Here is a 23,327-nt window from a genome sequence, read left to right on the forward strand (position 1 = left end):
CACAAATAATATTATTACAGTATTATTATCGTTATTTTCCAGTGTCATTTCCCTGCACCACCTGCAATTCACAAACGTGTCACTGGTTCAGTTAGGCTTTTGTAGTCTTTCTTTTCCAAAAGAACCCAAGTTCAAATCGTATGGACGCAATAATGCTCTGGCTTGTTGCCTCTTCTTTGCATTTTCCTTTGCTCTTCTCCTTTTTACTGAAGGTAAACTAATCTAATAAAACAATAATTTCTAGTAGTTAAGCTACTTTTCAAGCTAATTTATAATTGGCGTCTTTCAGTATTTTTTTTTCAATTTCCTTCCGCAATAGAATGTAGATTAAACTTAAATCAAACTAGACTAAATCAAACTTGTTTGTCTATGTTTGTGAATATAAGGCTTAATCAACTAATCGGAGTAACAAAAATCTGATCGAGCCGACATGCCCTTTTTATGATTTTTGTGGTTAGAGGTAGGTATACTACTTACATAAAGAGGGGCATCCGCAACATTTAAATTCTAGATCCGCCTCTAGCTAAAATATACTAAAATTATTTTTATTTATCTTGTAGTTTTTCATGTATTATCTCTACAATGGTGGCAACAATAAATCTAGAAACTTCTTTTGTAGGGATAGTTAGGGATAATTGTATATGGGAAAAGGCCAAAATTGTCCCTATACTATCGAAAATTAGTCACGTTTATATTCATTTCTACTTTCGGTCAAAATATATACCTGCCGTTAAGAAAGTAGACAAAATCGTCCCTAACCCTAATGGTTGTCCATGACTCAGCAACTAAAATGACACAGTGGACTCCATGTCACTATTTATTTACCATATGTAATAATAAATAACTAAACCCACTAAAATTAGTCTTCTCATTCTCTAATTTCCAGATTCAAGGCACAAATATTAACCAATTCTAATTTAAATAACAAGTTGTAGCTCTGAATAGTTTCAGCGTTCCAATGTTAGATTCTTTGTTCTATTCAATCCAAAACAGATCAAAAATTCCCGAAATGATTCTCACCCGATTGATTCTTCTTTGTTTGCTAAAAAGATTGTTCCGTCAAGATTTTACTGGTTCTAATATGTTGAAGCAGTAAAGAAATTTTTTAGCAAAAAAAGATTTTTTCGTTGGGTGAAATTTAAAAGAAAAAAAGAGGTCATTGGTTAATGCGAGAGATGGAAGAAAAGAGAGGTGATTTTCTGACAAGTGACTGATAGTGTTTAAAGAGATGGTTTCTAGTGAAGCTTTTTGGTGGGTATTTTCGATGAGTGATTGCTGATGATTTTCTAGGTGGAAGACGGTTGGAGTGGTGGTTCGAACACTGACTGGTAATGATGGAAATTTATGAAATAATTTTGTGGAGCAAGACAAGAACCTTGAATTTGTAGCAATGGTAGTATGTTGTTAGAGAAGGAGAGGACTAATTTTAGTGGGTTTAGTTATTTATTATTACAGATGGAAAATAAATGGTGACATAGAGTCCACCATGTCATTTTAGTGGTTGAGTCATGGACAGCCGTTAGGGTTAGCGACGATTTTGTCTGCCTTCTTAATAGCAGGCATATATTTGGACCGAAAGTAAAAACGGATATAAACGTGACTAATTTTCGATAGTATAAAGACAATTTTGGCCTTTTTTCCCCACTGTATATACCCTTAAACCAAATTGGTACTATTTATAATATTTCCTCTTTCAACTAAAAAAGACTAGTGAAAAAGAAAAACTAAAAACTCGAAGTCTTCCAATTATTATCCTCATGAATCATGATGCAAGACAAAAACATCTTAGAGCACACTTTGTGATATTCAGAAAGTTTTTTTACTTGATCTTTTTTGTTTTGTAAATGGTACACCCTTCGATCTATTTTAGTTTTCATGTACGCCCCTTAAGAAATTATTAATAAGAAAGATTTTTTGATTACTATACTTCGTATTTACTCTTCTCAGTTAGATGTTCTGTCGTATGCAGTCAATATTGTTTTACTGTTTATATAATAAAGAAGTTCTAAAAAACAACACCAACAATCACATTCTATTTCACTTATAAAATCTTTTTAATGTGCTATAATTGTTCTAACTTGCCAAGTCAACACAATAGGCGTTCAATGCAAAGAGATTTACTTGAAACGGCTAGAAAATTGTACAGTAAAGATTCATTTAACTGATTTTAACTTGTTTTAATTAAGGCATATTATTTAGTGATAAGGGTAACTTTAATTTACTATTATATTGATAAGTTTAATGATTTTTACATTAAATTAAACTTTCTTTAATTTAAAATTTTAGTTAGCTTCTTTTCTATGCCTCCTTATTGTCAGAATGACCATAATAATATCTCAAAGCCTTGCATTTATTGAATATTTCTGTACCCAAAGACCCTAAGTTGGTGGAACTTAAGTTAATGCAATCTTGTCATATTCAATGTATGTGCTATGTTTATATGATTGTGACCATAGTTAAGGAAACTTGACAATCCTACTCTACGAAAATTTATGATTAGGAGTTTTAGTATAAAATTGTTGCAAAATAAAAAAAACAAGGATTTTGTTACAAATAAAATCATAAACCACTATGGTTTTTAACTTTACTTTCCTGAGCAGAAACTGTAACTTGTATCAACAGCTTACAAAGGGACAACAGAAGAAGAAAAGGAAAAAGAGAAAAAAAAAAGAAAAAAAAAAGAAAAAAGAGACCACAGGATGTGGGATCTCCATGTAGTTCTTTAAAGGAACAAAATAAAAATTGCAGAAACGTAGTTACAAATATATTTTCTAAGGAACCCATTGGTTAGAAATTTAAAAGTAATCTCGCCTTTTTATAAAAAAAATTATCGTAAATTTCAGACATCATATGAGCTGGTTTCCAGAAATTATATTGGATTAGATTTTCAATAATTATAGCGCAAATTGTTCTCGGAAAACATTGTCTCAAAATCTATTTTCAAAAAACGTAACCAAAAAAACTAAAAGAAACCAAATCCAAATTCCACGTAGAGTATTCAGTTTTACAAGATTAAAAAAATAATGGGTGAAAGTCATTTACACTCTCCAATTTTACTTTAAAAATCAAACTCCCCCTCCAACTATGAATAATTGACATTCTCCCCCTTTATCCTACACAATGTCATTTTCAATTTACTCCTGTATGTAATACTATTTTGCAGAATTAATTGACAACCAAGGATTGGACTACATTTTGAAAACCAGAAACGAGAGTATAGGATTGCGAGCGCTTTCTCTCTCTATATATATATGATAATATAAGTTGAGCTTAAATGAAGAAGTAACGATTTATATAGCTGACCTCAACTTGTTTGTAATAGAGGCGTAACTCTTGTTATATATATTTTCTTATAATTCTTATTTCTATATGCTTCTTTTTTATTTCATTTTACACAATCTAGTTAACTTTATAAATTAGCCAGTCCTCAATTGTAACAGAGCAACCTTTTCTGTTGTTAGAAATGAAAAATTATTATCTAGGAATATTGAACTCCTTCCTAATAAAGTCCACATGCGTAAAAATGGAGGAACGAATATGAGAAACCTTTCAAAAAACATACTGGACCAAAAGATAGAATATTGTGTGAAGAAAACAACTAAAGGAAGAAAAAATGGCCTATCAGTTTGCATATACAGGCAGACACTAACATGGAGTAGGTTATGTTATAGTATATCGTATCTACATTAGAGGCATATTTATGCATATCAGACACTTAATGGGCGTTTGGACATAAGAATTATAAAATTCCAAAAAAAGTGTTTTTTAAAAGTGATAATGGTATTAGAAAATTAGAGTTGTGTTTGGATATAAATATAATTTGGAGTTGTTTTTGAATTTTTGTGAGTGATTTGAAGTGAAAATTTTGAAAAACAACTTTTTGGAGTTTTTCAAATTTCCGATAAATTCCAAAAATTTATCTTCAAATAAAATTTAAAATTTTCATGGACAAATACTGATTCAAAAAAAAAAAAGTAAAAAATTGCTTATGGCCAAACAGGTCTAAGTAGGCGTTTGGACATAAAAAATGTTATTTTTGAAAAAAGTAGTATTTGGAGTTAAGTTAAAATTGGTATTTGAAATTATGTTTGGACATGTATTTCACGTGAAAAATATTTTTGTTTTGTGAGTGGAGAAAAAAAATGATTTTTTTTTGGAAAAGTAGTCTTTTGAAAAATTTATTTTAAAAAAGTTTCCAAAAACTTACAAAATTTTATGGACAAATATGTTTTTGTAAAAATTCCCGGAAAAGGGGAAAAAGAAAATTATGGACAAACGGGTCCGTAATAGCATAAAAATGAAGCAAATACCATTATTATCAAGTTTATTGCTCTTTGCCCAAAGTCCTCGCCATGAGATCCCGTATGAACTTTCTTGATTTGATTCCAACGCGTAGTTATATTAAATTTTTACTTCTCCTTTAGATTAAGTCCCTTTTTACTCCCTCCGTATTTGTTTGACACATCAAAAGGACGTCGACGAATCAATTTTTAGAATAAAATCAACTAGAAAATTTTATTTTCTTAAAATCAAAATTTAAATATTTGAAATCTGAGGGGTTACGTTGTTTTTTCCACGTGTCTGTAAATATGGTCAGTATATGTAAAAAGCTAGCAAGGGTTAACTGGACCAGTTGGTGCTCCATTGGCCAAGTATGAAAGAGTACTAGAGTAGTGACGATAACTTTTGCTGTCAACTTCTAACTGCAGCAGAGTTAAGCACAATACGATAGTTGAGGGGCAAATTTAGAATTTTTCTTTTTACTTTTTTAATAGAAATGGAGCAAAGATATGCAGACATGATATAGTTTATCTTCAAGAAAACAGATCTCCATATATATATATATTTGAACTTGCTTCAAATCAATATTACATGGTAGATAGATTTAATAGTCAAGTTAAAATATTTGTAATCGATGCAAGCCAAGAAAAACGCAGAACAATCAAGTTCAAATGACACTCTAGACTGCATTGTCCAAATATGTATTAATAACTTTGTGTAGAAGAGTCAAAATAACGAATTCTGATTGAACCTATGGAAATCAGATTTCGAGATCTACAATATTGGTGCAGAGAGTATAAACCAAATTACTCATAGAGCTTAGTAGTCCCGTCATTGGCGCTCCAGGGCTGGGATGGATCTAGCGTAGCGGTGCCGGGTTTAATTGAACCCATTATTTTCGACGTGAAACATAAATTTATATGTAAAAATTATCTAAAATAGGAACAAATAGTAGATATAAACCCATAACTTTAACAATATAGTGGGTTCAATACTAAAATTTTTAAAGGTTAAATCCAAAAAGTTCAAATTCTAAATCCGTCGCTGCTCCAAGGTACCACATATATGCAGAATAAATCCAACTCTTCGAAAGTAATTGTCTCTACACCATCCAAGTTAAACTATCCAGGATCGTATCATTTCTAGTCCTTTCATTACGTGATCGAACGTGCACAAACACGAAATTCAAACAAATAAGCACAATAGAAAAAGGGGAAAAAATACATCAAACAAAGTATATATTTATGCATACAATCCTGCCTGATTGTTATGATATATTAAATAAATCAAAGGGACTTGATCACTTTTCCCAAAAGAATGAACAGAAGAGGTTTACTGTGGAGACTGAGCAACCGATAAAGCAACAGACATAAACTTAATGTAGCGGCCAACAACTTTATTAAGGGGCAAAAACTTGATCCCAAATTGTTCCAATGCATCAGCACAATCCATATGTAAAGCACCTAAATTTGAGATCATCGATCCAGAATCGTTTTTATTGAGTGATTTCATAGCTTCTTCGAGATCGCTCACTGCACTATCCATTGACTCTTTACAAGTACTCTGAATTGAATCTTTTGTTTGTGGTTCAACACCTGTGATTTTCGGAAGAATGTCGTTGGTCACGTTTCGGATCCTGTATGCGATTTCTGTACATGCATTTATGCTTTTCACCATTGCTTCATTCCAGTTTGTTGCTCCGTTCACAACCCTGTTGCACAAATTTGGTATAGTGCAAGTCTTGCAATATGGGCTCATTGGAATTACTTGAGCCTCACTGCTCTTTATGAGCACATAAAATGTAGCCACCATTAATAATAAACAATTATTCATCTTTCTTGAATTCATAGTTTTCATCTTTTATCCCTTATTATATAGGCTCAGAGAATTGTTCTGTTTCCTTCTCTTTTTTTTCTCGGGCCTATTGGAATTGGGATGTAAACAAAAGAAATAATTCCGATGTTTTGAAAGATGGGTTGTATTTATGAGAAAGTATCGAATTGTAAGTGCCACTAAAATCTAGAGGTTCTACGTGTTCGTAGAAAAGACGTTTTGATTGTGCAGTTAATATTTCTCTAGAAAAAAATCAATTGTGAGAAAAAAGAGGTGTACCCTCTATTCTTTCTTAGGTTGATGGGGCACATCAATTACATATACGCGTTGAAGTTGGTCATATATGGAATTATGGATGGTACATGGATTCTGGTTATTTTCTAAAAAACATTGCACGGACCTCTTCTTTTTTTCCTTTTAATTTCTTACTGTTATTTTTTTAAAAAAAAAACTAGAAAGTTGGTGTTGGTTTAAAGATTTTACGGAAAAGGGTTCAAAATGCCCCTAAACTATTGGAAAAGGTTTAGAAATACCATTCATCCACCTTTTTGGTTCACTTATGCCCTTTGACCGTTAGGTCAATAGTGAATTAAAAATAATTACTTAAAAAATATTTTTATTTTTTTAAACTAATGCACCAGTAGTCCACTAATTTTGTAAAGTCTTCTCCTTCTTTTTTTTCAGTTTTTACAAAAAAATACTTTTTTCCCATTGTTTTAGTTTTTTAAAAGTATTTTTTTGTAAAAACTGGAAGAAACAATTGTTTTTAATAAAATATTTTCATTTTTTAAAAACTGAAAAAAAATATTTTCGTTTTTGAAAATATTTTTTTTCATTTTTTTTCAGTTTTTTAAAGCATTTTTTTTGTAAAAACTGGGGAAAATTGTGAAAACTGAAAAAAAAATATTTTCGTTTTTTAACAAAATATTTTTCTTTTTTAAAAATTGAAATTTGTTATAAATAGAATTTTACTTATGGTGAATGTCTATATTTAGAAAGATTCTAGGGTTCATTACTTGGTGGCTAAGTCACCCTCTCCAAATAAATAGAGGGTTCTATTCTATTGTAATTCATCCCATATCAATAAGAATTCCCTCTCTTTCTACTTTGCTCTGCAATACTCTTCTTCTTCTTTTATTATTTTATAACATGTTATCAGCACGAGACTCTAACCAATTGAGTAGAAGCTTTGGGGATTGAGCATAGTGATTGTTAATTGTTCCATGAACTTCCTTCATGATTAAATTCTGAATTTAAGGTAAGTATTTTACTTTTCTCTTTCAAATTCTTGACATTCTATAATTTGATTTTAAATACAAGCAAAAATAATAAATTTTGATTGTAATTCTAATGGAGTTTGAAAGAAATTATAACCACCCAAAGTGGTAAATTTTTTATGTCTTGTCATTATCAAATTCATGTATAATTGTGGGCAAAGAATTGAAAATCTGTCTCATTGAATTTGCTCCATTCTCATTCCCTTAAGAGAATGTGATAGCAGTATATGATAAGTCTGAAAGAAGATAAAATTATTACTATGAATGTATCAATGGATGTGGATGTGGCAATATATGAAATTATAATCGTCATTATTGTGGTAATGAGTACAATAAGTATTCTCAAAATAATCTTTCACTATGTGAAAGTAATATTTGTCATCGATTTGACATGAAATTTTGTAAAACACATATAGATGATTATGGTCCATTCATGATGTGAATGTGACAACATGTGATTTATGAATACATATTCATTCTTGGAAGAATATGAGTGTGTTAGTGGTATATACCACACTCATCTCTAGAAGGAGGTTTGAGAATGTGATTATTTAAAGACAATGGTAATGCAAGAAACAAATCTTGCATATAATTTTGACCATAACTATAATGGTATAACTTCCTTCTTAAAAGAGATATTCACTATATAGATGTTGATGAATATGTGGTACTACAAAATTAATTGGGAACTCTACAAGAGTCAATTATACTATTTTGGAGAAACATAATTGATTACCAATAAGGTATTATGTAGTTGTAAGTCTCAAAGAAGCTTATTCAGTTTCCAAAGTATACGCGAAAGCGGTTGGTTATATTGAGACTATAAATAAAGGAAAGATTTGATATCTTCTATTACTACAACTTGTAGCGGGGTAATATGTATGTGAAAAATTACCCGCTTTATTCTCCAGTTTGTACTACATAAATAAAAGAATACTATACTAAAGTGGATGTTTATTGCTATAAAAATACATATCATAATAAACTTGGAGTTTATTGATAACTGCACACGTCATGGTGTAAACATGAAGTTTATCAATATTGATAATTTATTCAGTTGGCATAATTGGTTTAACCATATCAATTTAAGTATGATGTGCAAAAATAATAGAGAATTCACATGGGTAAATATTAAAGAACTAGAAAGTTCTTTATGAATTCTCTTATGTTGCATGTTCTCATTAATTAATATACCAACTTAAATTGGGATTTAATCCCATGAATGCTGGAAATATCAAAGGTGAATATGGGTCCATTCACCTGCCATGTATACCATGCAAGATGCATCTATGAGATGGTTACATGTGCGATTATTATTAACCTGCAACCTGGTGTTTGCAAGGTAACTGCTCAATAATTTAATTTAGAGCATATTCCAGATTTTTTAATTCAAGATAGTTCATCTTGATAAGTTGGTTTAGCAAAATGATTTATTGAGTGCCTCCACTTAATAGCTAAACAATTACTTATGAGAACAAAGTTATCTATATCAATTTGATATACGTTATATACCAAAGTATATTACATTCTCCCCTCACAAGTGGTTCAGGGTCAGGAACCAAATAACTCCATCTTATTATTATTGATGTGCGATATATATATTTTGATTAACGCCATAACGCACAAAGATGAGTTCTCAAAGTTGAGGAAACAAGTTAGTTTTCTAACATGAGGGGGAGATATGATAAACAATTGAGAAAAAGTTAATTGGAATGAATTATCATTTGTACATTTAGATCCCCGAATAAGATAATATGAACTTGAAGTTCATAAAAGGATAATTCATTTGAAATATATTGCAAAGAATGCCAGACGCATTTGTTGACCCAAAGAAAGTAACTATATTCTCATTGAAAATGCTCCTATTAAGTCCTAGAAGGACAAAGTCTATGGTACGCTTAAACCATATAGACAAATCGGTTTCAAATAAACTTCTTGATAAAGAAGACGAGCAAATAATCAAAATCATCATAATAAAGGAGGCAAGTGATCTAGAAGATCACATGACATAACACTTCATAAAATCTCATGAGAGAATCAGGTACCTAAATATATGAATGAAAAGATCTTTATGTTATGTCTTTATGAAAAAATATTGGAACCGATATAAAATATTTGTCGACGACATCTATCATAGCGCTAAGTATAGATGAAGATCTTAAGTCTATCGAATATAGACACAAAAGTATTGGCCAAATGGAAGAGACATAATTCAAGTAGAATTGATTCCATATGAAAGACATATAGTTTTGGACGTGTAGTTCAAACACTTGAAAGTATAAAGTCAATGATATGTGCAATCAGTTTTCGATATCTTATTTGTCTAGCATGACATGAAAACTTGATATGCATCTAATTAAAGTCTATTATATGACTTATATGACTATACTTATATGACAATTCTTAAAGGATTTAAATCGTTTAAAGCATATACAATTCTTGGTCCTGAAGTACCATATCCTAAGTGCTATTAGCACACATATGTATCTTGCTATAACTATAAGCATGATAATGTGATAGCGACTATTTTCAAGGTGCAACATCAGGGGAGTTAAGAAGCTAATGCACAAGATTGGAATGCGAAGGCTTAAAGATGTGAATTGATGCTCTCATCAGGGGGAGTTAATGCGCGTTGTACTCTTTTTTCCTTACAAGGTTTTGTCCCATTAAGTTTTCCTTGTAAGGTTTTTAACGAGGCAGCCAAAAGGTGTATTATTAGATATGTGTACTCTTTTTCCTTCTCTAGAAATTTTTTCCTACTGGGTTTTATTTGAGTTAAGGTTTTAACGAGGCACATTATCTGTTGAATAGACATTCATGGGGAGTGTTATAAATAGAATTTTATTTATGGTGAATGTCTATATTTAGAGAGATTCTAAGGTTCATTACTTGGTGGCTAAGTCACCCCCTCCCTATAAATAGAGGGTTCTATTCCATTGTAATTCATCCCATATCAATAAGAATTCCTTGTCTCTACTTTGCTTTGCAATACTCTTCTTCTTCTTTTATTATTTTATAACAAAATTATAAAAAAAAATTGAAAAAATGAAAATAGGGGTCGGGTTATGGTTTTTTTTTTAAAACGGGTCAGATGAAAAAAAGGGGTCATTTTAATCTGGTGCACGTGACACTCCATCCAAAATAGGAGTATTTTTGTTCTAAAGTATGACAGTAGGGGTATAGATAACCCAAAGTTTGATGGAAGTGGTGCATCTTTTTTTTTAGTTGAACTTTTTATTCGGGTCGGGTCAATATTTGGGGCGAGTTACTCTGAAAAACGGTTAGATATGTGTTAGTCTTTCTAATAGGTTAGATGTTTTAATTTCGACCAATAAGAAGTTGCCGCATGGAATTTAAATGCTTTAAAAAAATGAAAAAAAATATTTTTCAAAAACGAAAATATTTTGTTGAATTTTTTTTTCTTCTGTTTTTACAATTTTTTTACAATTTTAACAAAAAAAAATGCTTTAAAAAACTGAAAAAAATGATAAAAAAATATTTTTTTTTATAAAAACTGAATTGTTTTTTGTAAAAACTGAAAAGGAGAAGAAGACTTTACTAAATTAGTGGAGTACTGGTGCATTAAGTTTAAAAAAACGAAAATATTTTGTAAAATATTTTTTTTAAGTTTTACAAAAAGAATAATAATTATTTTTAATTCAGCATTGACATAATGGTCAAAGGGCATAAGTGAACCAAAAAGGTAGATGGAGGAGTATTTTTAGCCCAATAAATGGATGGAGAGTATTTTTAAACCTTTTTCAATAGTTTAGGGGCATTTGAACCCTTTTCCGAAGATTTTATGGTTATGTTGAGTACTCTCGAGTTATTTCTTCGATTGCTGAATGTTAAATGTACTTCTATCTCTCATTTTATATTCTGACACAGAATTAAGAAAAGTAAGTCTCATGTTGAGTTTTAGTGAAAGTTTGATATATATTGGAAATATGTGATTATCCTGACGCGTATCATATCAAAGGAAGAAATAAAATAAGATAAGCTAAATTGTAAATTATGGAACTTCTTATTAGCTGCACAAAATGACAATATATAGTAGTCTTAATATCATCTGTTGCAAGATTAATATGGCCTTTCCATTAAAATTTGCATGAAAGTGATAACTTTGTGAATTGTGACTATATATCATGGCATTATGTTTAGAGGAAAATATACCAAAATTTCAAGATTATAAGATTGGCATCATCTGTTCACATTGAAAGGCCCTAATTTGCAAGTAGCTATAGAGCCTAGAAGTGTGAAATGTGACCAAGCCCAAAAAAATTCTAAAAATGCCAAGGACGATGTTTCTCGCGTGATAATTCCATAGAATAACAACTATGTGGCCTCTCTCACAGTCACAGACACGAACGCACAAGCAATTAAACACGAAGGAATACAGCCCATGTCACTTAGCCTAATAGCCCAACCGAAAATGGTCCACATTTGAAGCTCTTACCCTATTTAGCCCATGTTGTATATAACTTGAAAGAAGCTTTTCAGCCTTTAGCCCACTATTAAAGACATACTTTTAGGGTTTTTATTATTTTCTTCTTTCTTCATTCCCTTCTCTTTCTTCTTAACCTAGCCCCCGCTATTCCCCTCCTCTACCCCCCACGTAGTTCTGCCATTAATGGCTCGAAGAAGGTCGGGCTCCTACTCCGTCGTCCATGGTGGCAAGCAGAAGAATGAAGAAGATTTTTGAAAGAAACATGAACATACACACAGATCTGAAAATAAATAGCTCTCAAACTTGATTTGCACCAACAAACAACCACTAATTTTGGAAGATTTTGAAGTTTGAAGTTCTGGTAATTTTGGAAGAGTTTGAAGTTTGAAGTTCTGGAAAATCATAACTATGTAGCATGTTGTATCGACACTGTATAATAGTGTATAATTGTGTATAAATATGTATATTTGTGTATAATGTTGTATAAATATATATTTTTCCAGTTTATAAGGATGTATATACATTGTTAACGTGTAAGAGACATGTTAAGAACTATAATATTATTCTCTTAATTAGTTAATTGTCTTAGCTTAGTGCTTAGTTTTAGATTTGTATATAGTGGAGTCTCCACTCACTCTTTCTAATTCAATTAATCAGAAAATTTACACACATTCTGGAACCTTCTCTCATCCTTTCTCTTCTCTCTCTCTGGGCTCTCATGGTGGAGGACCCACTGCTTCATCTCCATTGAAGCACAACTTCAGATAATAGTAAGAGCTTGACTGCTGCTCCATCGACTGGGTTTCTTCACATGGTATCAGAGCAGGAGCTTCGATTTTTGATTCAATCCACGAGATCTGTTGGTTCTTCCTTTGTTGATGATCGTCTAAACCTAATCGCACATACACAAATTCATTTCTCCATGAATTTCGAGATATAGCTTGAGAACAGGTTTCTTTTACTTCTGATTCACAATTCTCTGAGAATCATTATTAAATTTCATTCATCTTATATTTTTTAGATATCAAAGTTTCTTAGATTTCTCTGTAATTCACAAGTATGAGGTCCGATGAGAACGATAATCCAACAGTACCAACTGTGAATGAGCCTCTGAGTCAATCAGGCATTGACATTAGTAATCCTCTATACATGCATCCATCTGACAATCCTGGGGCAGCTCTAGTCCCTGCTCCTTTTGATGGCTTTGGTTATCGATCATGGAGAAGAAGTGTGATGCGAGCATTGTCTGTGAATAATAAATTGGGATTTATTAACGGAGACTGTAAAAGACCAGATCTAGATTCTCCAAACTTTCGCTTATGGGAGAGGTGTGATGACATGGTCACATCATGGATCTTAAACTCTTTGACTAAAGAGATTGCAGACAATGTTGAATACGTAGCTAATGCATTTGAATTGTGGAGAAAACTTGAGGATCGATATGATCAAACAAATGGAACAAAGTTGTATCAAATTCAGAAGGAGATCAATGATCTGTCTCAAGGATCACTTGATATTACCAGTTACTATACGAAAATGAAGAAATTATGGTAGGAGCTCAATACTTTGATTACTAAATCTCATTGTGCCTGCAACTGTTCGTGTGGGGCTAAGGAAAGTATGCATAAAGCAGAGCAGGATAGGAGGCTCATACAATTCCTTATGGGATTAAATGAGACATATACTGTTGTTCGAGGGAGCATATTGATGATGAATCCTCTTCCCTCAATTGCTCAAGCCTTTTCTCTGTTAATCCAAGAAGAAAGGCAGAGGGAAATCAAGCCCACTGGCCATCTGGTACTGGAATCATCAGCTTTGAATGCCAATACAACCAGACCTAACACATACAGGACAAATTACTCTCCCAGCAACAATCACAACAACAAAAACAGACTTTTTTGTGACTACTGCAAGAGGCCAGGCCACACTAAAGAGAAATGCTACAAGCTTTATGGATATCCACAGAATTTTGGACAGAATTCTGGTCACTATCAAAATCCAAACACAGGACAGAACAGTTTTAGTCAAAACACAAGGCAAGGTTCCAACAACAATGGTGCCAACAGATTCAACAGAGGCAACAGATTCAACAGGACCCTAGCCAATGCATATGTGGAAGCCACTGATTCTCAACCTGCAGAGAATGATAGTCAGAATAGATATGTTAGTCATGACAATCCTCAGAATATGAGCCTTACCAAGGAAGAGTACAATCAGTTGGTGACCCTGCTACAACAATTTCAGTCATCTGGGATAAGAGATCATGGAGGTGGTACCAATGCTACTTCAGGAACAACAAACTTTGCAGGTATGGTAGCTTGTACCTCCTCAATTGATTTTGGCAAACTTTCATGTGAATGTTTCAAGAACAAAGCTGACTCATGGATTATAGATTCAGGGGCATCAAATAACATGACCTTCAACAGATCCCTATTAACCAATATAATCAACCTACCTTATCCCTTATTGGTCATACTTCCAAATGGCTATAAAGTAAAGGTGACAGAAATAGGCAGTGTAATTCTCAATTCTAAGATCACTCTAGATAAAGTGATGTATGTTCCAACTTTCAGATACAATCTAATTTCTGTCCACTCTTTAACTTCTCATTTAAGTTGTATTGTTGCCTTCTTCAATCTCTGTTGTGTGTTGCAGGCCCCTTCAATGAAGAGGCCTCTGGTGATTGGTAAAGTGAATGATGGGCTATACATCCTATGCCTAAGTTGCTTAAAGAAAAACAATGCAAGTCTTGCAGAAAAGGACAATTCTAGACTTCCTGTCATTTCTACTTGTTGCACTTGTGACACACATTATCCAACTCATTCTACTGTAAATGTACCAGTCCACACCAATAAGTGTGTCTCTTTTCCCTCTCTCATTGTAAATAATTCATGTGCAAGTGCTAGTAAACATGTTCATTTTGAGGATGTATTTTCTGAATTGCCTGATTTCTTCCCTCAATCTTGGACTGAAAATAATGTAAATGTGTTGTGGCATAACAGGCTTGGACATGTTCCCTTTGTGAAGATGAAAAGGATTACTTCCATTCCTGCTAGTTTCTCTCCTAAACAACCCTTTACCTGTACCATTTGCCCAATGGCTAGACAAGAAAGATTACCTTTTCCTCAGAAAACCAATGTATCTAACAAAATATTTGAGCTTTTGCATGTTGACCTATGGGGTCCATATCACATCCCTACACATGATAAACACAAGTACTTTGTCACCATAGTGGATGACTATAGCAGATCTACATGGACACATCTTTTGTCTAGCAAGAGTGATGTTATTGATATTCTTAAAAACTTCATGTCCTTGGTGGAAAACCAGTTTAGTATCAACATCAAGTCCATAAGGTCAGACAATGGACTAGAGTTTACCAGTGGAGAAGCAACCAAATTGTTTCAGTCCAAAGGAATCATTCATCAAAGAACTTGCCCATATACACCACAACAAAATGGTGTGGTAGAAAGAAAACATAAATACCTTCTTGAAACAGCTAGAACCCTCCTTTTCCAATCTAAATTACCTCTGAGATATTGGGGTGAGTGTGTCCTCTGTGCTACATATATAATAAACAGATTGCCATCCAATTCCATCAACAATAAAACCCCATATGAGTTGTTGTATAAGAGGAAACCAAAATACTCTCATCTCAAGAGTTTTGGATGCTTGTGCTATCCCACCATACCAATACCACATAGGGACAAGTTCAATCCCAGGACTGTCCCTCATGTCTTTGTTGGGTATCCTTTCAACACAAAGGGGTACAAAGTTCTGAACCTGGCCACTAGAAAGATTTACATTTCCAGAGATGTGGTGTTTAATGAATCTATCTTTCCTTTTAACTGTAGCATAAACAAGTCTTCCAACTCACTTGTCTTTTATCCTGTTCCTTTCATTGACTCTCTTGATGAACATCTTCCTAAAAACACAGGAAACATGCAGACCACTGAAAACTTGAGTGACCAAGGAAATAAGGATAACACACCTATCTCTATGTCACCTATACATGCAGCCAGTCCCTTATCTCATGGAATATCCACACATCATCAGGAACACACATCTAACTCCTCACCACACAACACACCATCAGAACACAACATGGCACAAACAGATACAGAACAAATCCATCCAACTAGGCAGTCACACAGAACTCATAAACTTCCTACATATCTACAGGACTATGTCCACTCCTTACCTAAATTCAAGAATAATTTCACTTCCCTAAATGCTTTATTTTCTGAAAACCAACACATTGCCTCTGATCTACTAACTCTTGATAGTCAGGCTCTTGTGAGAAATGTTTGTCATGACAGGGAACCATCATCATATGAGGAGGCAGCTATTGATCCTGCATGGCAAGCTGCTATGACACAGGAATTTGATGCATTACATTCAAATCATACATGGGACTTAGTAGTGCTGCCACCTGGGAAGCAAGAAATTGGATGTAGATGGGTGTACAAAGTGAAACACAAAGCAGATGGTAGCATTGAGAGATTCAAGGCCAGATTAGTTGTTAAAGGGTACACTCAAAAGGCAGGAATAGATTATACAGAAACTTTTTCTCCAGTTGTAAAGATGACAACAATCAGAGCTTTAATAGCTACAACAGTCAAGAAAGGTTGGCTCATCTCACAGTTAGATGTAAACAATGCCTTCTTGCATGGAGATCTCAATGAGAAGGTATATATGCAGGTGCCACCTGGGCTAGTGTTAGACAAGCCAGGCCTGGTATGCAAACTGAATAAATCTCTTTATAGGTTAAAGCAGGAAAGCAGACAATGGTATGCAAAGTTAACTGAGGCACTTTATTCAAGAGGATACACACACTCCATGTATGACTACTCACTCTTTTACAAGAGAAATGGAAGTGACTCAGTGTATATTGCTGTGTATGTGGATGATGTGCTGTTAACTGGGACTGATGAACAAGAAATTACTCAACTTAAAAGATTCCTACATGAGCAATTCATGATCAAGGATCTGGGACAGCTTCACTATTTCCTGGGATTAGAGGTTATGTATAAGGAAGATGGGGTCATTATATCACAAAGGAAGTTTGCATTGAACCTGCTAAAGGAGTATGATTGCCTAGAACACAAGACCTGCTCTTCACCATTGGATCCAAATGTGAAACTAAAGGCCAAGGAAGGAGCAGAATTGCAGGATCCTACTTATTATAGGAAGTTAGTAGGGAAGCTGAATTTCTTGACCAATACTAGGTTAGATATAGCATATGGTGTTCAACACTTAAGCCAGTTTATGCAGAAACCCAGGGAGCCCCATTTGAGAGCAGCATTTCATTTGCTAAGGTACCTAAAGAATGATCTTACCCTGGGAATCTTTATGTCAAAGGATGGAGATCACACAGTCAGAGCTTATTGTGACTCTGACTGGGCTGCTTGTCCAGACTCTAGGAGGTCCATCAGTGGTTATTTGGTGTTGCTAGGTAACAGCCCCATCAGCTGGAAGTCCAAGAAACAAGAGACCATCTCACTGTCTTCTACAGAAGCAGAATATCGAGCCTTGAGAAAAGTTGTAGGTGAATTAGTGTGGCTACACAGGTTATTTGAAGAACTGACTGTCCCCTTTTCTCTACCTATTTTAGTCTACTGTGATAGTCAGTCTGCATTACACATTGCCAGGAATCCAGTATTTCACGAAAGAACCAAGCATATAGAGGTCGACTGTCACTTTGTACGTGAACAACTCCAAGCAGGTCTGATCTCTCTTCAACATATCAGAACTGATGACCAACTTGCAGATGTTTTGACTAAAGCTTTGACAGGGATCAAACACAACGATGCATTGGGCAAGTTGTCCGTGTTTGCTACACCTCCAACTTGAGGGGGAGGGGTGTTAAGAACTATAATATTATTCTCTTAATTAGTTAATTGTCTTAGCTTAGTGCTTAGTTTTAGATTTGTATATAGTGGAGTCTCCACTCACTCTTTCTAATTCAATTAATTAGAAAATTTACACACATTCTGGAACCTTCTCTCATCCTTTCTCTTCTCTCTCTCTCTGGGCTCTCATGGTGGACGACCCACTGCTTCATCTCCATTGAAGCACAGCTTCAGATAATAGTAAGAGCTTGACTGCTGCTCCATCGACTGGGTTTCTTCACAAGACCTGTACATAAGTTTGACACTTCCTTCTCTTCTTCTTTTTCGTGTATATTCTATATGAAACAGATTTGTACGTGTTGGAGGAATTCTACAATTCATTTATCAATTTTTTTAATTTTTCTTTTATCCTGTTGGATTGCTTCAGCAATTGCACATAAAAGTGTTTGAATTTCTTACCTTCAGATAATATGTATTATTCAGGATAGGATTTTTGAGTTGCGTTGTGGCTTATTTGCATTTTTTATCAAATGCTTAATAATCAAAGGAAATCAAGAGAATGAAAACAACTGGTTGTATAAAGAGGGAGCAATAACAGTAGTTGATCGTGTGAAATAAGCTATTTTCGGAAATTAGCCGATTATTTTTGGGCTATAAATTTGCAAAGTAATATCTAGGTTATTATGTTGCAAGTCTGGTGTGTGAGTTGTATTTATGTGAAATTATCCCATTAAACACACACATGCATTTTAAGCGTTTGTTTTCAAGAAAAAAATACAAATGTCGAATGAAGTTTTTTTTAGCTTTTCAAGTACGTGGTTTTTTCAAAATTTTCGGAAAAACTAGAAAAATTTCCTCCAATAGAACTAGTTAATAAGAATTTCTAGTTAAGTCAATATACAACCGTAAGTTTTTTTGATTGGAAAACAATATCCTTTTCTCTTTTGCGTGCGACTGATAACCCCCTTGAACAACATTTTCTGGTCATGAACTTCGCAATTATGACAACATATTTTTGTAAGCCTCACTCACAGCCTTATAGTTTAGTTCTTGAAATATTTTTCCGCTCCAGCCTTAATGTGCCTTCAGTTCATTAAGCTTCTCTCTCTCTTTTTTTTCCCTGTGTGGAATTTTTCTGAAATAATGTGTGCTCTCTTACACAGAAGCGGATGTAGTCACATAGCAACGGGTTCAATTGAATCCATAATTTTTGACGCGGAGTACAAATTTATATGCAAAACTTCATTGAAATTGAAATAAATGGTGGATATGAACACATAACTTTCGGCCTATATTAAATTCAATACTAAGAACTTTAAAGGTTGAACCCATAGAGTTTGAATTCTAAATTCGCGCCTATGCTCTTACATAGCGCATATTAAGTTTAACTTGAAGTCTTAGCTGACCTTTGGTAGTTGAGTGATTGTTCGATCTGAAGTCTGGACTCTGCTTGAAGATATAAAGGACTTTCCACATGCTATCTAGTATGTATTTACAACATTGTGGTTCTCCAACTGATACTTGTTATCTTTAGATTTTATTACTGCTGGCGTTATCTCCAAGTTTCCCATGACTTTGTGCTTAGGCTCGTGAATTTGTTGGGCCCATCTTTCTCTAGAATTGTGTTTATCTTACTAATAATAGGCTATAATTACGTATTTTAGTCGTTTATTACACTTTAATTTACTGCACTTTAATTGAGTTTGAGCTTTAATCGCTAGTGTTTTGCACTAATTGTATGTTTTATGCCTTGTAGGAGTGATTCCGAGCTATTTAGATGTTATGGAATGAATTCAAGAGATTTGGAGCTTTGAAGTCTGACTAAAATCCCAAGGAATTAAGCCGGAATCGTGTTCGGGGATCAACGGATGATAGTTAAGAACGAATGAAGAATCGAGTAGGCATATTGCGCATTGTCTAAAGAAATGCACATAACTTTTCCCTCAGAACTCCATTTGGGCTTCAAATATATGGTTGGAAAGCTAACTCAAAGGGCTACAACTTTCATGTTTTACGTTTTTCCAAATTTGTCACGACCTGGAATTCCCACCCTCGGGAGTCGTGATGATGCCTACTAGTGAAAGCTAGGCAAGCCGACCATTTGAACAAATTACTTTTTTCCCATTTTAATTCTTTAACAAATGTGAATCAACAGTTTATAAACAACAAAAATTAAATCAAGCGAAAGAAATAATTAAACCATTTAAATAATTGCAACATGATTTCTTAATCAAAAACTATCCAAGACTGGTGTCACAACTCCACAGACAGTCTAAGAATTCAACAAACAAGGTCCGAAAAATAAATGCAACATTGTTTCTGAATTACATAAGTGAAACAGGAAGAAAAGATAAAGGGAGACGCCAGGGCCTGTGGATGCCTGCAGGACTACCTTGGATCTCCGTATGGACTGAAGGCAGCTACCCAAGCTAAAGTCCAAAAGTTGTTGCTCCGGGATCTGCACACAACGCAGAGTGTAGTATCAGCATAACCGACCCCATGTGCTGGTAAGTGCCTAGCCTAACCCCGGCGAAGTAGTGACGAGGCTAGAACCAGACTACCAGATAAACCTGTGCAGTTATATCATATACCGCGGAAAATAAAGTAGAAATGTACAATTAAGAATGGGAGGGGGAAACATGCTGCGGGGGAATATCATTTACCAATAGTAACTCAGGAGAAAAACATAAAGAACAATTTAAAATTCGCAGCAGAAAGAATAAGGAAACCATAACAAATCAATAACAAATTTTATCATTTATTGTTGCGGCGCGCAACCCGATGCAAATCATAAATAAACACTTATGCGGCGTGCAACCCAATCCAAATGTAATATTATTGCGGCATGCAACCCAATCCAAATATAGTATTATTGTGGAGTGCAATCCGATCCGAGTATAATATTATTGCAGCATGCAACCCGATCCAAATATAATATTGTTGCGTCATGCAACCCGATCCCAATATACAATTCAACGCCAATCATAAAAGAGTCCCGACAAGGGAACAATAAGGGAACAACAACATCCCGGCAAGGGAATCGATAGTATAAGTAAATATGTACCGACAAGGGAATCAGCTATAACCAAACTTGTTCCAACATTTAACTTCACAAAGAAACCTCAACTAGCACCAATACTCAACCATAGGTAATTTCCACGAGAATAATCATAATTCTTTCCCAAAGCAGAGAATCAACAACTTAGGCATTTGTAGTACTTATTAAGAACACAACGATTTCAATTTAAGACTCACGGGCATGCTTGATAACGACGCATACATACTCGTCACCATGCCTATACGTCGTACTCAACAAATAACACATAGCAAATAGGATTCGACTCTTAATCCCTCAAGCTAAGGTTAGACCAAACACTTACCTCAAACTTCCACGACCAACTCACGCCTCAAACACCGCTTTTCCTTTAGAATTCGCCTCCAAATAACTCGTATCTAGTCCAAATTGATTTAACAACATCAATAAATGCTAAAGAATTCATACCCAATGCTTAATTATAGGTTTTCTATCATTTCCCCCAAAACGTCAAAAATCGACCCCGGACCCACTTGGTCAAAACACAAGGTTCGGACCAAAACCCGATCACCCATTCACCCACGAGCCCGAATATGTAATTAGTTTCGAAATCTGATCCCAAAACGAGATCTAAATCTCAATTAATCAAAAATTCCTAACTCTAACCAAATTCCTAATTTCTACCATAAAAACCTTAAATTTTAGGATGAAAATTGATGAAATGCAATGGGAAATCGAAAGAAAAAGGTTTAGAATCATATACCAATGTTTTGGGGAAGAAATTGTTCTTTGAAAATTGCCTCAATGCTCCCAAATTTCGAAAATATGAAGTAAATGGGTTCTGCCCGTTTTTGCTTCTGTTTTAAAATCACTGGGCAGGCCTTCACCGCGTTCGCGATGGGCCTGTCGCATTTGCGATGGGTTAGGCCCAGCTGACCATTGCGTTCACGATCACAGGCTCGCATTCGTGGAGCTTCAGCCCCTAGAGCCTTCGCATTCGCGGTCGGGTGGTTGCGTTCGCGTAGAGCAAATATGAAACCCCTCCCCCAGGCCATTAACCTTACGCGTTCGCGAGTGCCTGGATGCGTTCGCGAAGGGTACTCCCCTCCACAGCCTCGCGTTCGCGTCCCAAGCTCCGCGTTCGCGAAGAAAAATTTTCACCTGAGGGATATTGCCTTCCGTGTTCGCGAATGAAGCCATGCGAACGCAAAGCTCAAAATCCCTATGCACCAGAAAGTGAAAACCTGCAACATTTTTGAGTTTAAAAACCTTCCGATACCTATCCGAAACTCACCCGAGCCCTCGGGGCTCCAAACCAAACATGTAAACAAACTCAAAAACATCATATGAACTTATCCATGCGATCAAATCGCCAAAAATAACATCTTAAATAATGAATTTAGCATATAATTCTAAGAAAAACTTCAAAACTTTCAAAGTATCAATATTCACAACTACGGGTCCGAATCAGATCAAACGACTTCCGTTTCTTACCAAATTTTACAGGCTCGACTTAAATCACATGTAAGACCTGTACCGAGCTCTGAAACCAAAATACGGGCCCGATACCAACAACTTCCAAACATTTTTCATTTCTAAAAACTCTTATATATTCCAGAAAATAATTTACTTTAAATATTCATTTCTCGGGCTTGGGACCTCGGAATTCGATTCCGGGCATATGCCCAAGTCCCATATTTTCCTACAGACCCTCCGGGACCATCAAATCACAGGTACGGGTTCGTTTACCCAAAATATTGATCGAAGTCAACTTAAATTAAATCTTAAAGGCCAAATTGACATATTCATCACATTTCCACATAAAAGCGTTTCGAATATGTGCCCGGATCACGTACGCAAATCGAGGCGAGGAAAAAGGAGGCTTTTAAGGCCTCGGAACACAGAATTTACTCGTAAATCAAGTGATGACCTTTTGGGTCATCACATCCTCCACCTCTAAAACAATCGTTCGCCCTCGAACGGACATAAGAAGAAAGTACCTAAGTCGGGGAAAAGATGGGGATAACGGCTACGCATATCGGACTCAAACTCCCAGGTCGATGCCTCAGTAGGCTGACCTCTCCACTGAACACGAACAGAAAGGAAACTCTTCGATCTCAACTAACGAACATGCCGGTCTAGGATAGCTACCGGCTCCTCCTCATATGACAAGTCCTTGTCCAATTGGACAGTGCTAAAGTCTAACATGTGTGATGGATCTCCGTGATACTTCTGAAGCATGGACACATGAAACACTGAATGCACGACTGATAAACTCGGCGGCAACGAAAGTCTGTAAGCCACATCTCCCACTCGATCAAGAATCTCAAACAGGCCAATAAACCTAGGGATAAGCTTGCCCTTCTTTCCAAATCTCATCACGCCCTTCATAGGTGACACTCAAAGCAATACCCGCTCACCGACCATGAATGCCAAATCACGAATCTTACGGTCGGCATAACTCTTTTGCCTGGACTGAGCTGTACGAAGCCTATCCTGAATGATCCTGACCTTGTCCAAGGCATCCTGTACTAGATCCGTACCCAACAATTGAGCCTCTCCCAGCTCGAACCATCCAACCGGTGACTGACATCGCTTACTGT

The 23,327-nt window shown here is 34.9% G+C and overlaps 2 protein-coding genes across 2 annotated transcripts; one reads left to right on the top strand and one right to left on the bottom strand.

The window, feature by feature from the left end:
• Positions 1–5,613: 5,613 nt before the first annotated feature.
• Positions 5,614–6,093, bottom strand: LOC138879869 (uncharacterized). The gene has a single exon (XM_070159512.1). The coding sequence runs from the start codon at positions 6,091–6,093 to the stop codon at positions 5,614–5,616; it is 480 nt and encodes a 159-aa protein (XP_070015613.1).
• A 6,804-nt stretch (positions 6,094–12,897) lies between these two features.
• LOC138879870 (uncharacterized) lies at positions 12,898–13,392 on the top strand. The gene has a single exon (XM_070159513.1). It carries the CDS (start codon positions 12,898–12,900, stop codon positions 13,390–13,392), a length of 495 nt encoding a protein of 164 aa, XP_070015614.1.
• Positions 13,393–23,327: the final 9,935 nt, after the last annotated feature.

Source organism: Nicotiana sylvestris, chromosome 10, assembly GCF_000393655.2.
Source record: "Nicotiana sylvestris chromosome 10, ASM39365v2, whole genome shotgun sequence".
Lineage (NCBI taxonomy): Eukaryota > Viridiplantae > Streptophyta > Magnoliopsida > Solanales > Solanaceae > Nicotiana > Nicotiana sylvestris.

Coding starts and splice junctions, on each gene's coding strand:
- LOC138879869 (XM_070159512.1), bottom strand. CDS start 6,093: ATGGTGGCTACATTTTATGTGCTCATAAAGAGCAGTGAGGCTCAAGTA.
- LOC138879870 (XM_070159513.1), top strand. CDS start 12,898: ATGAGGTCCGATGAGAACGATAATCCAACAGTACCAACTGTGAATGAG.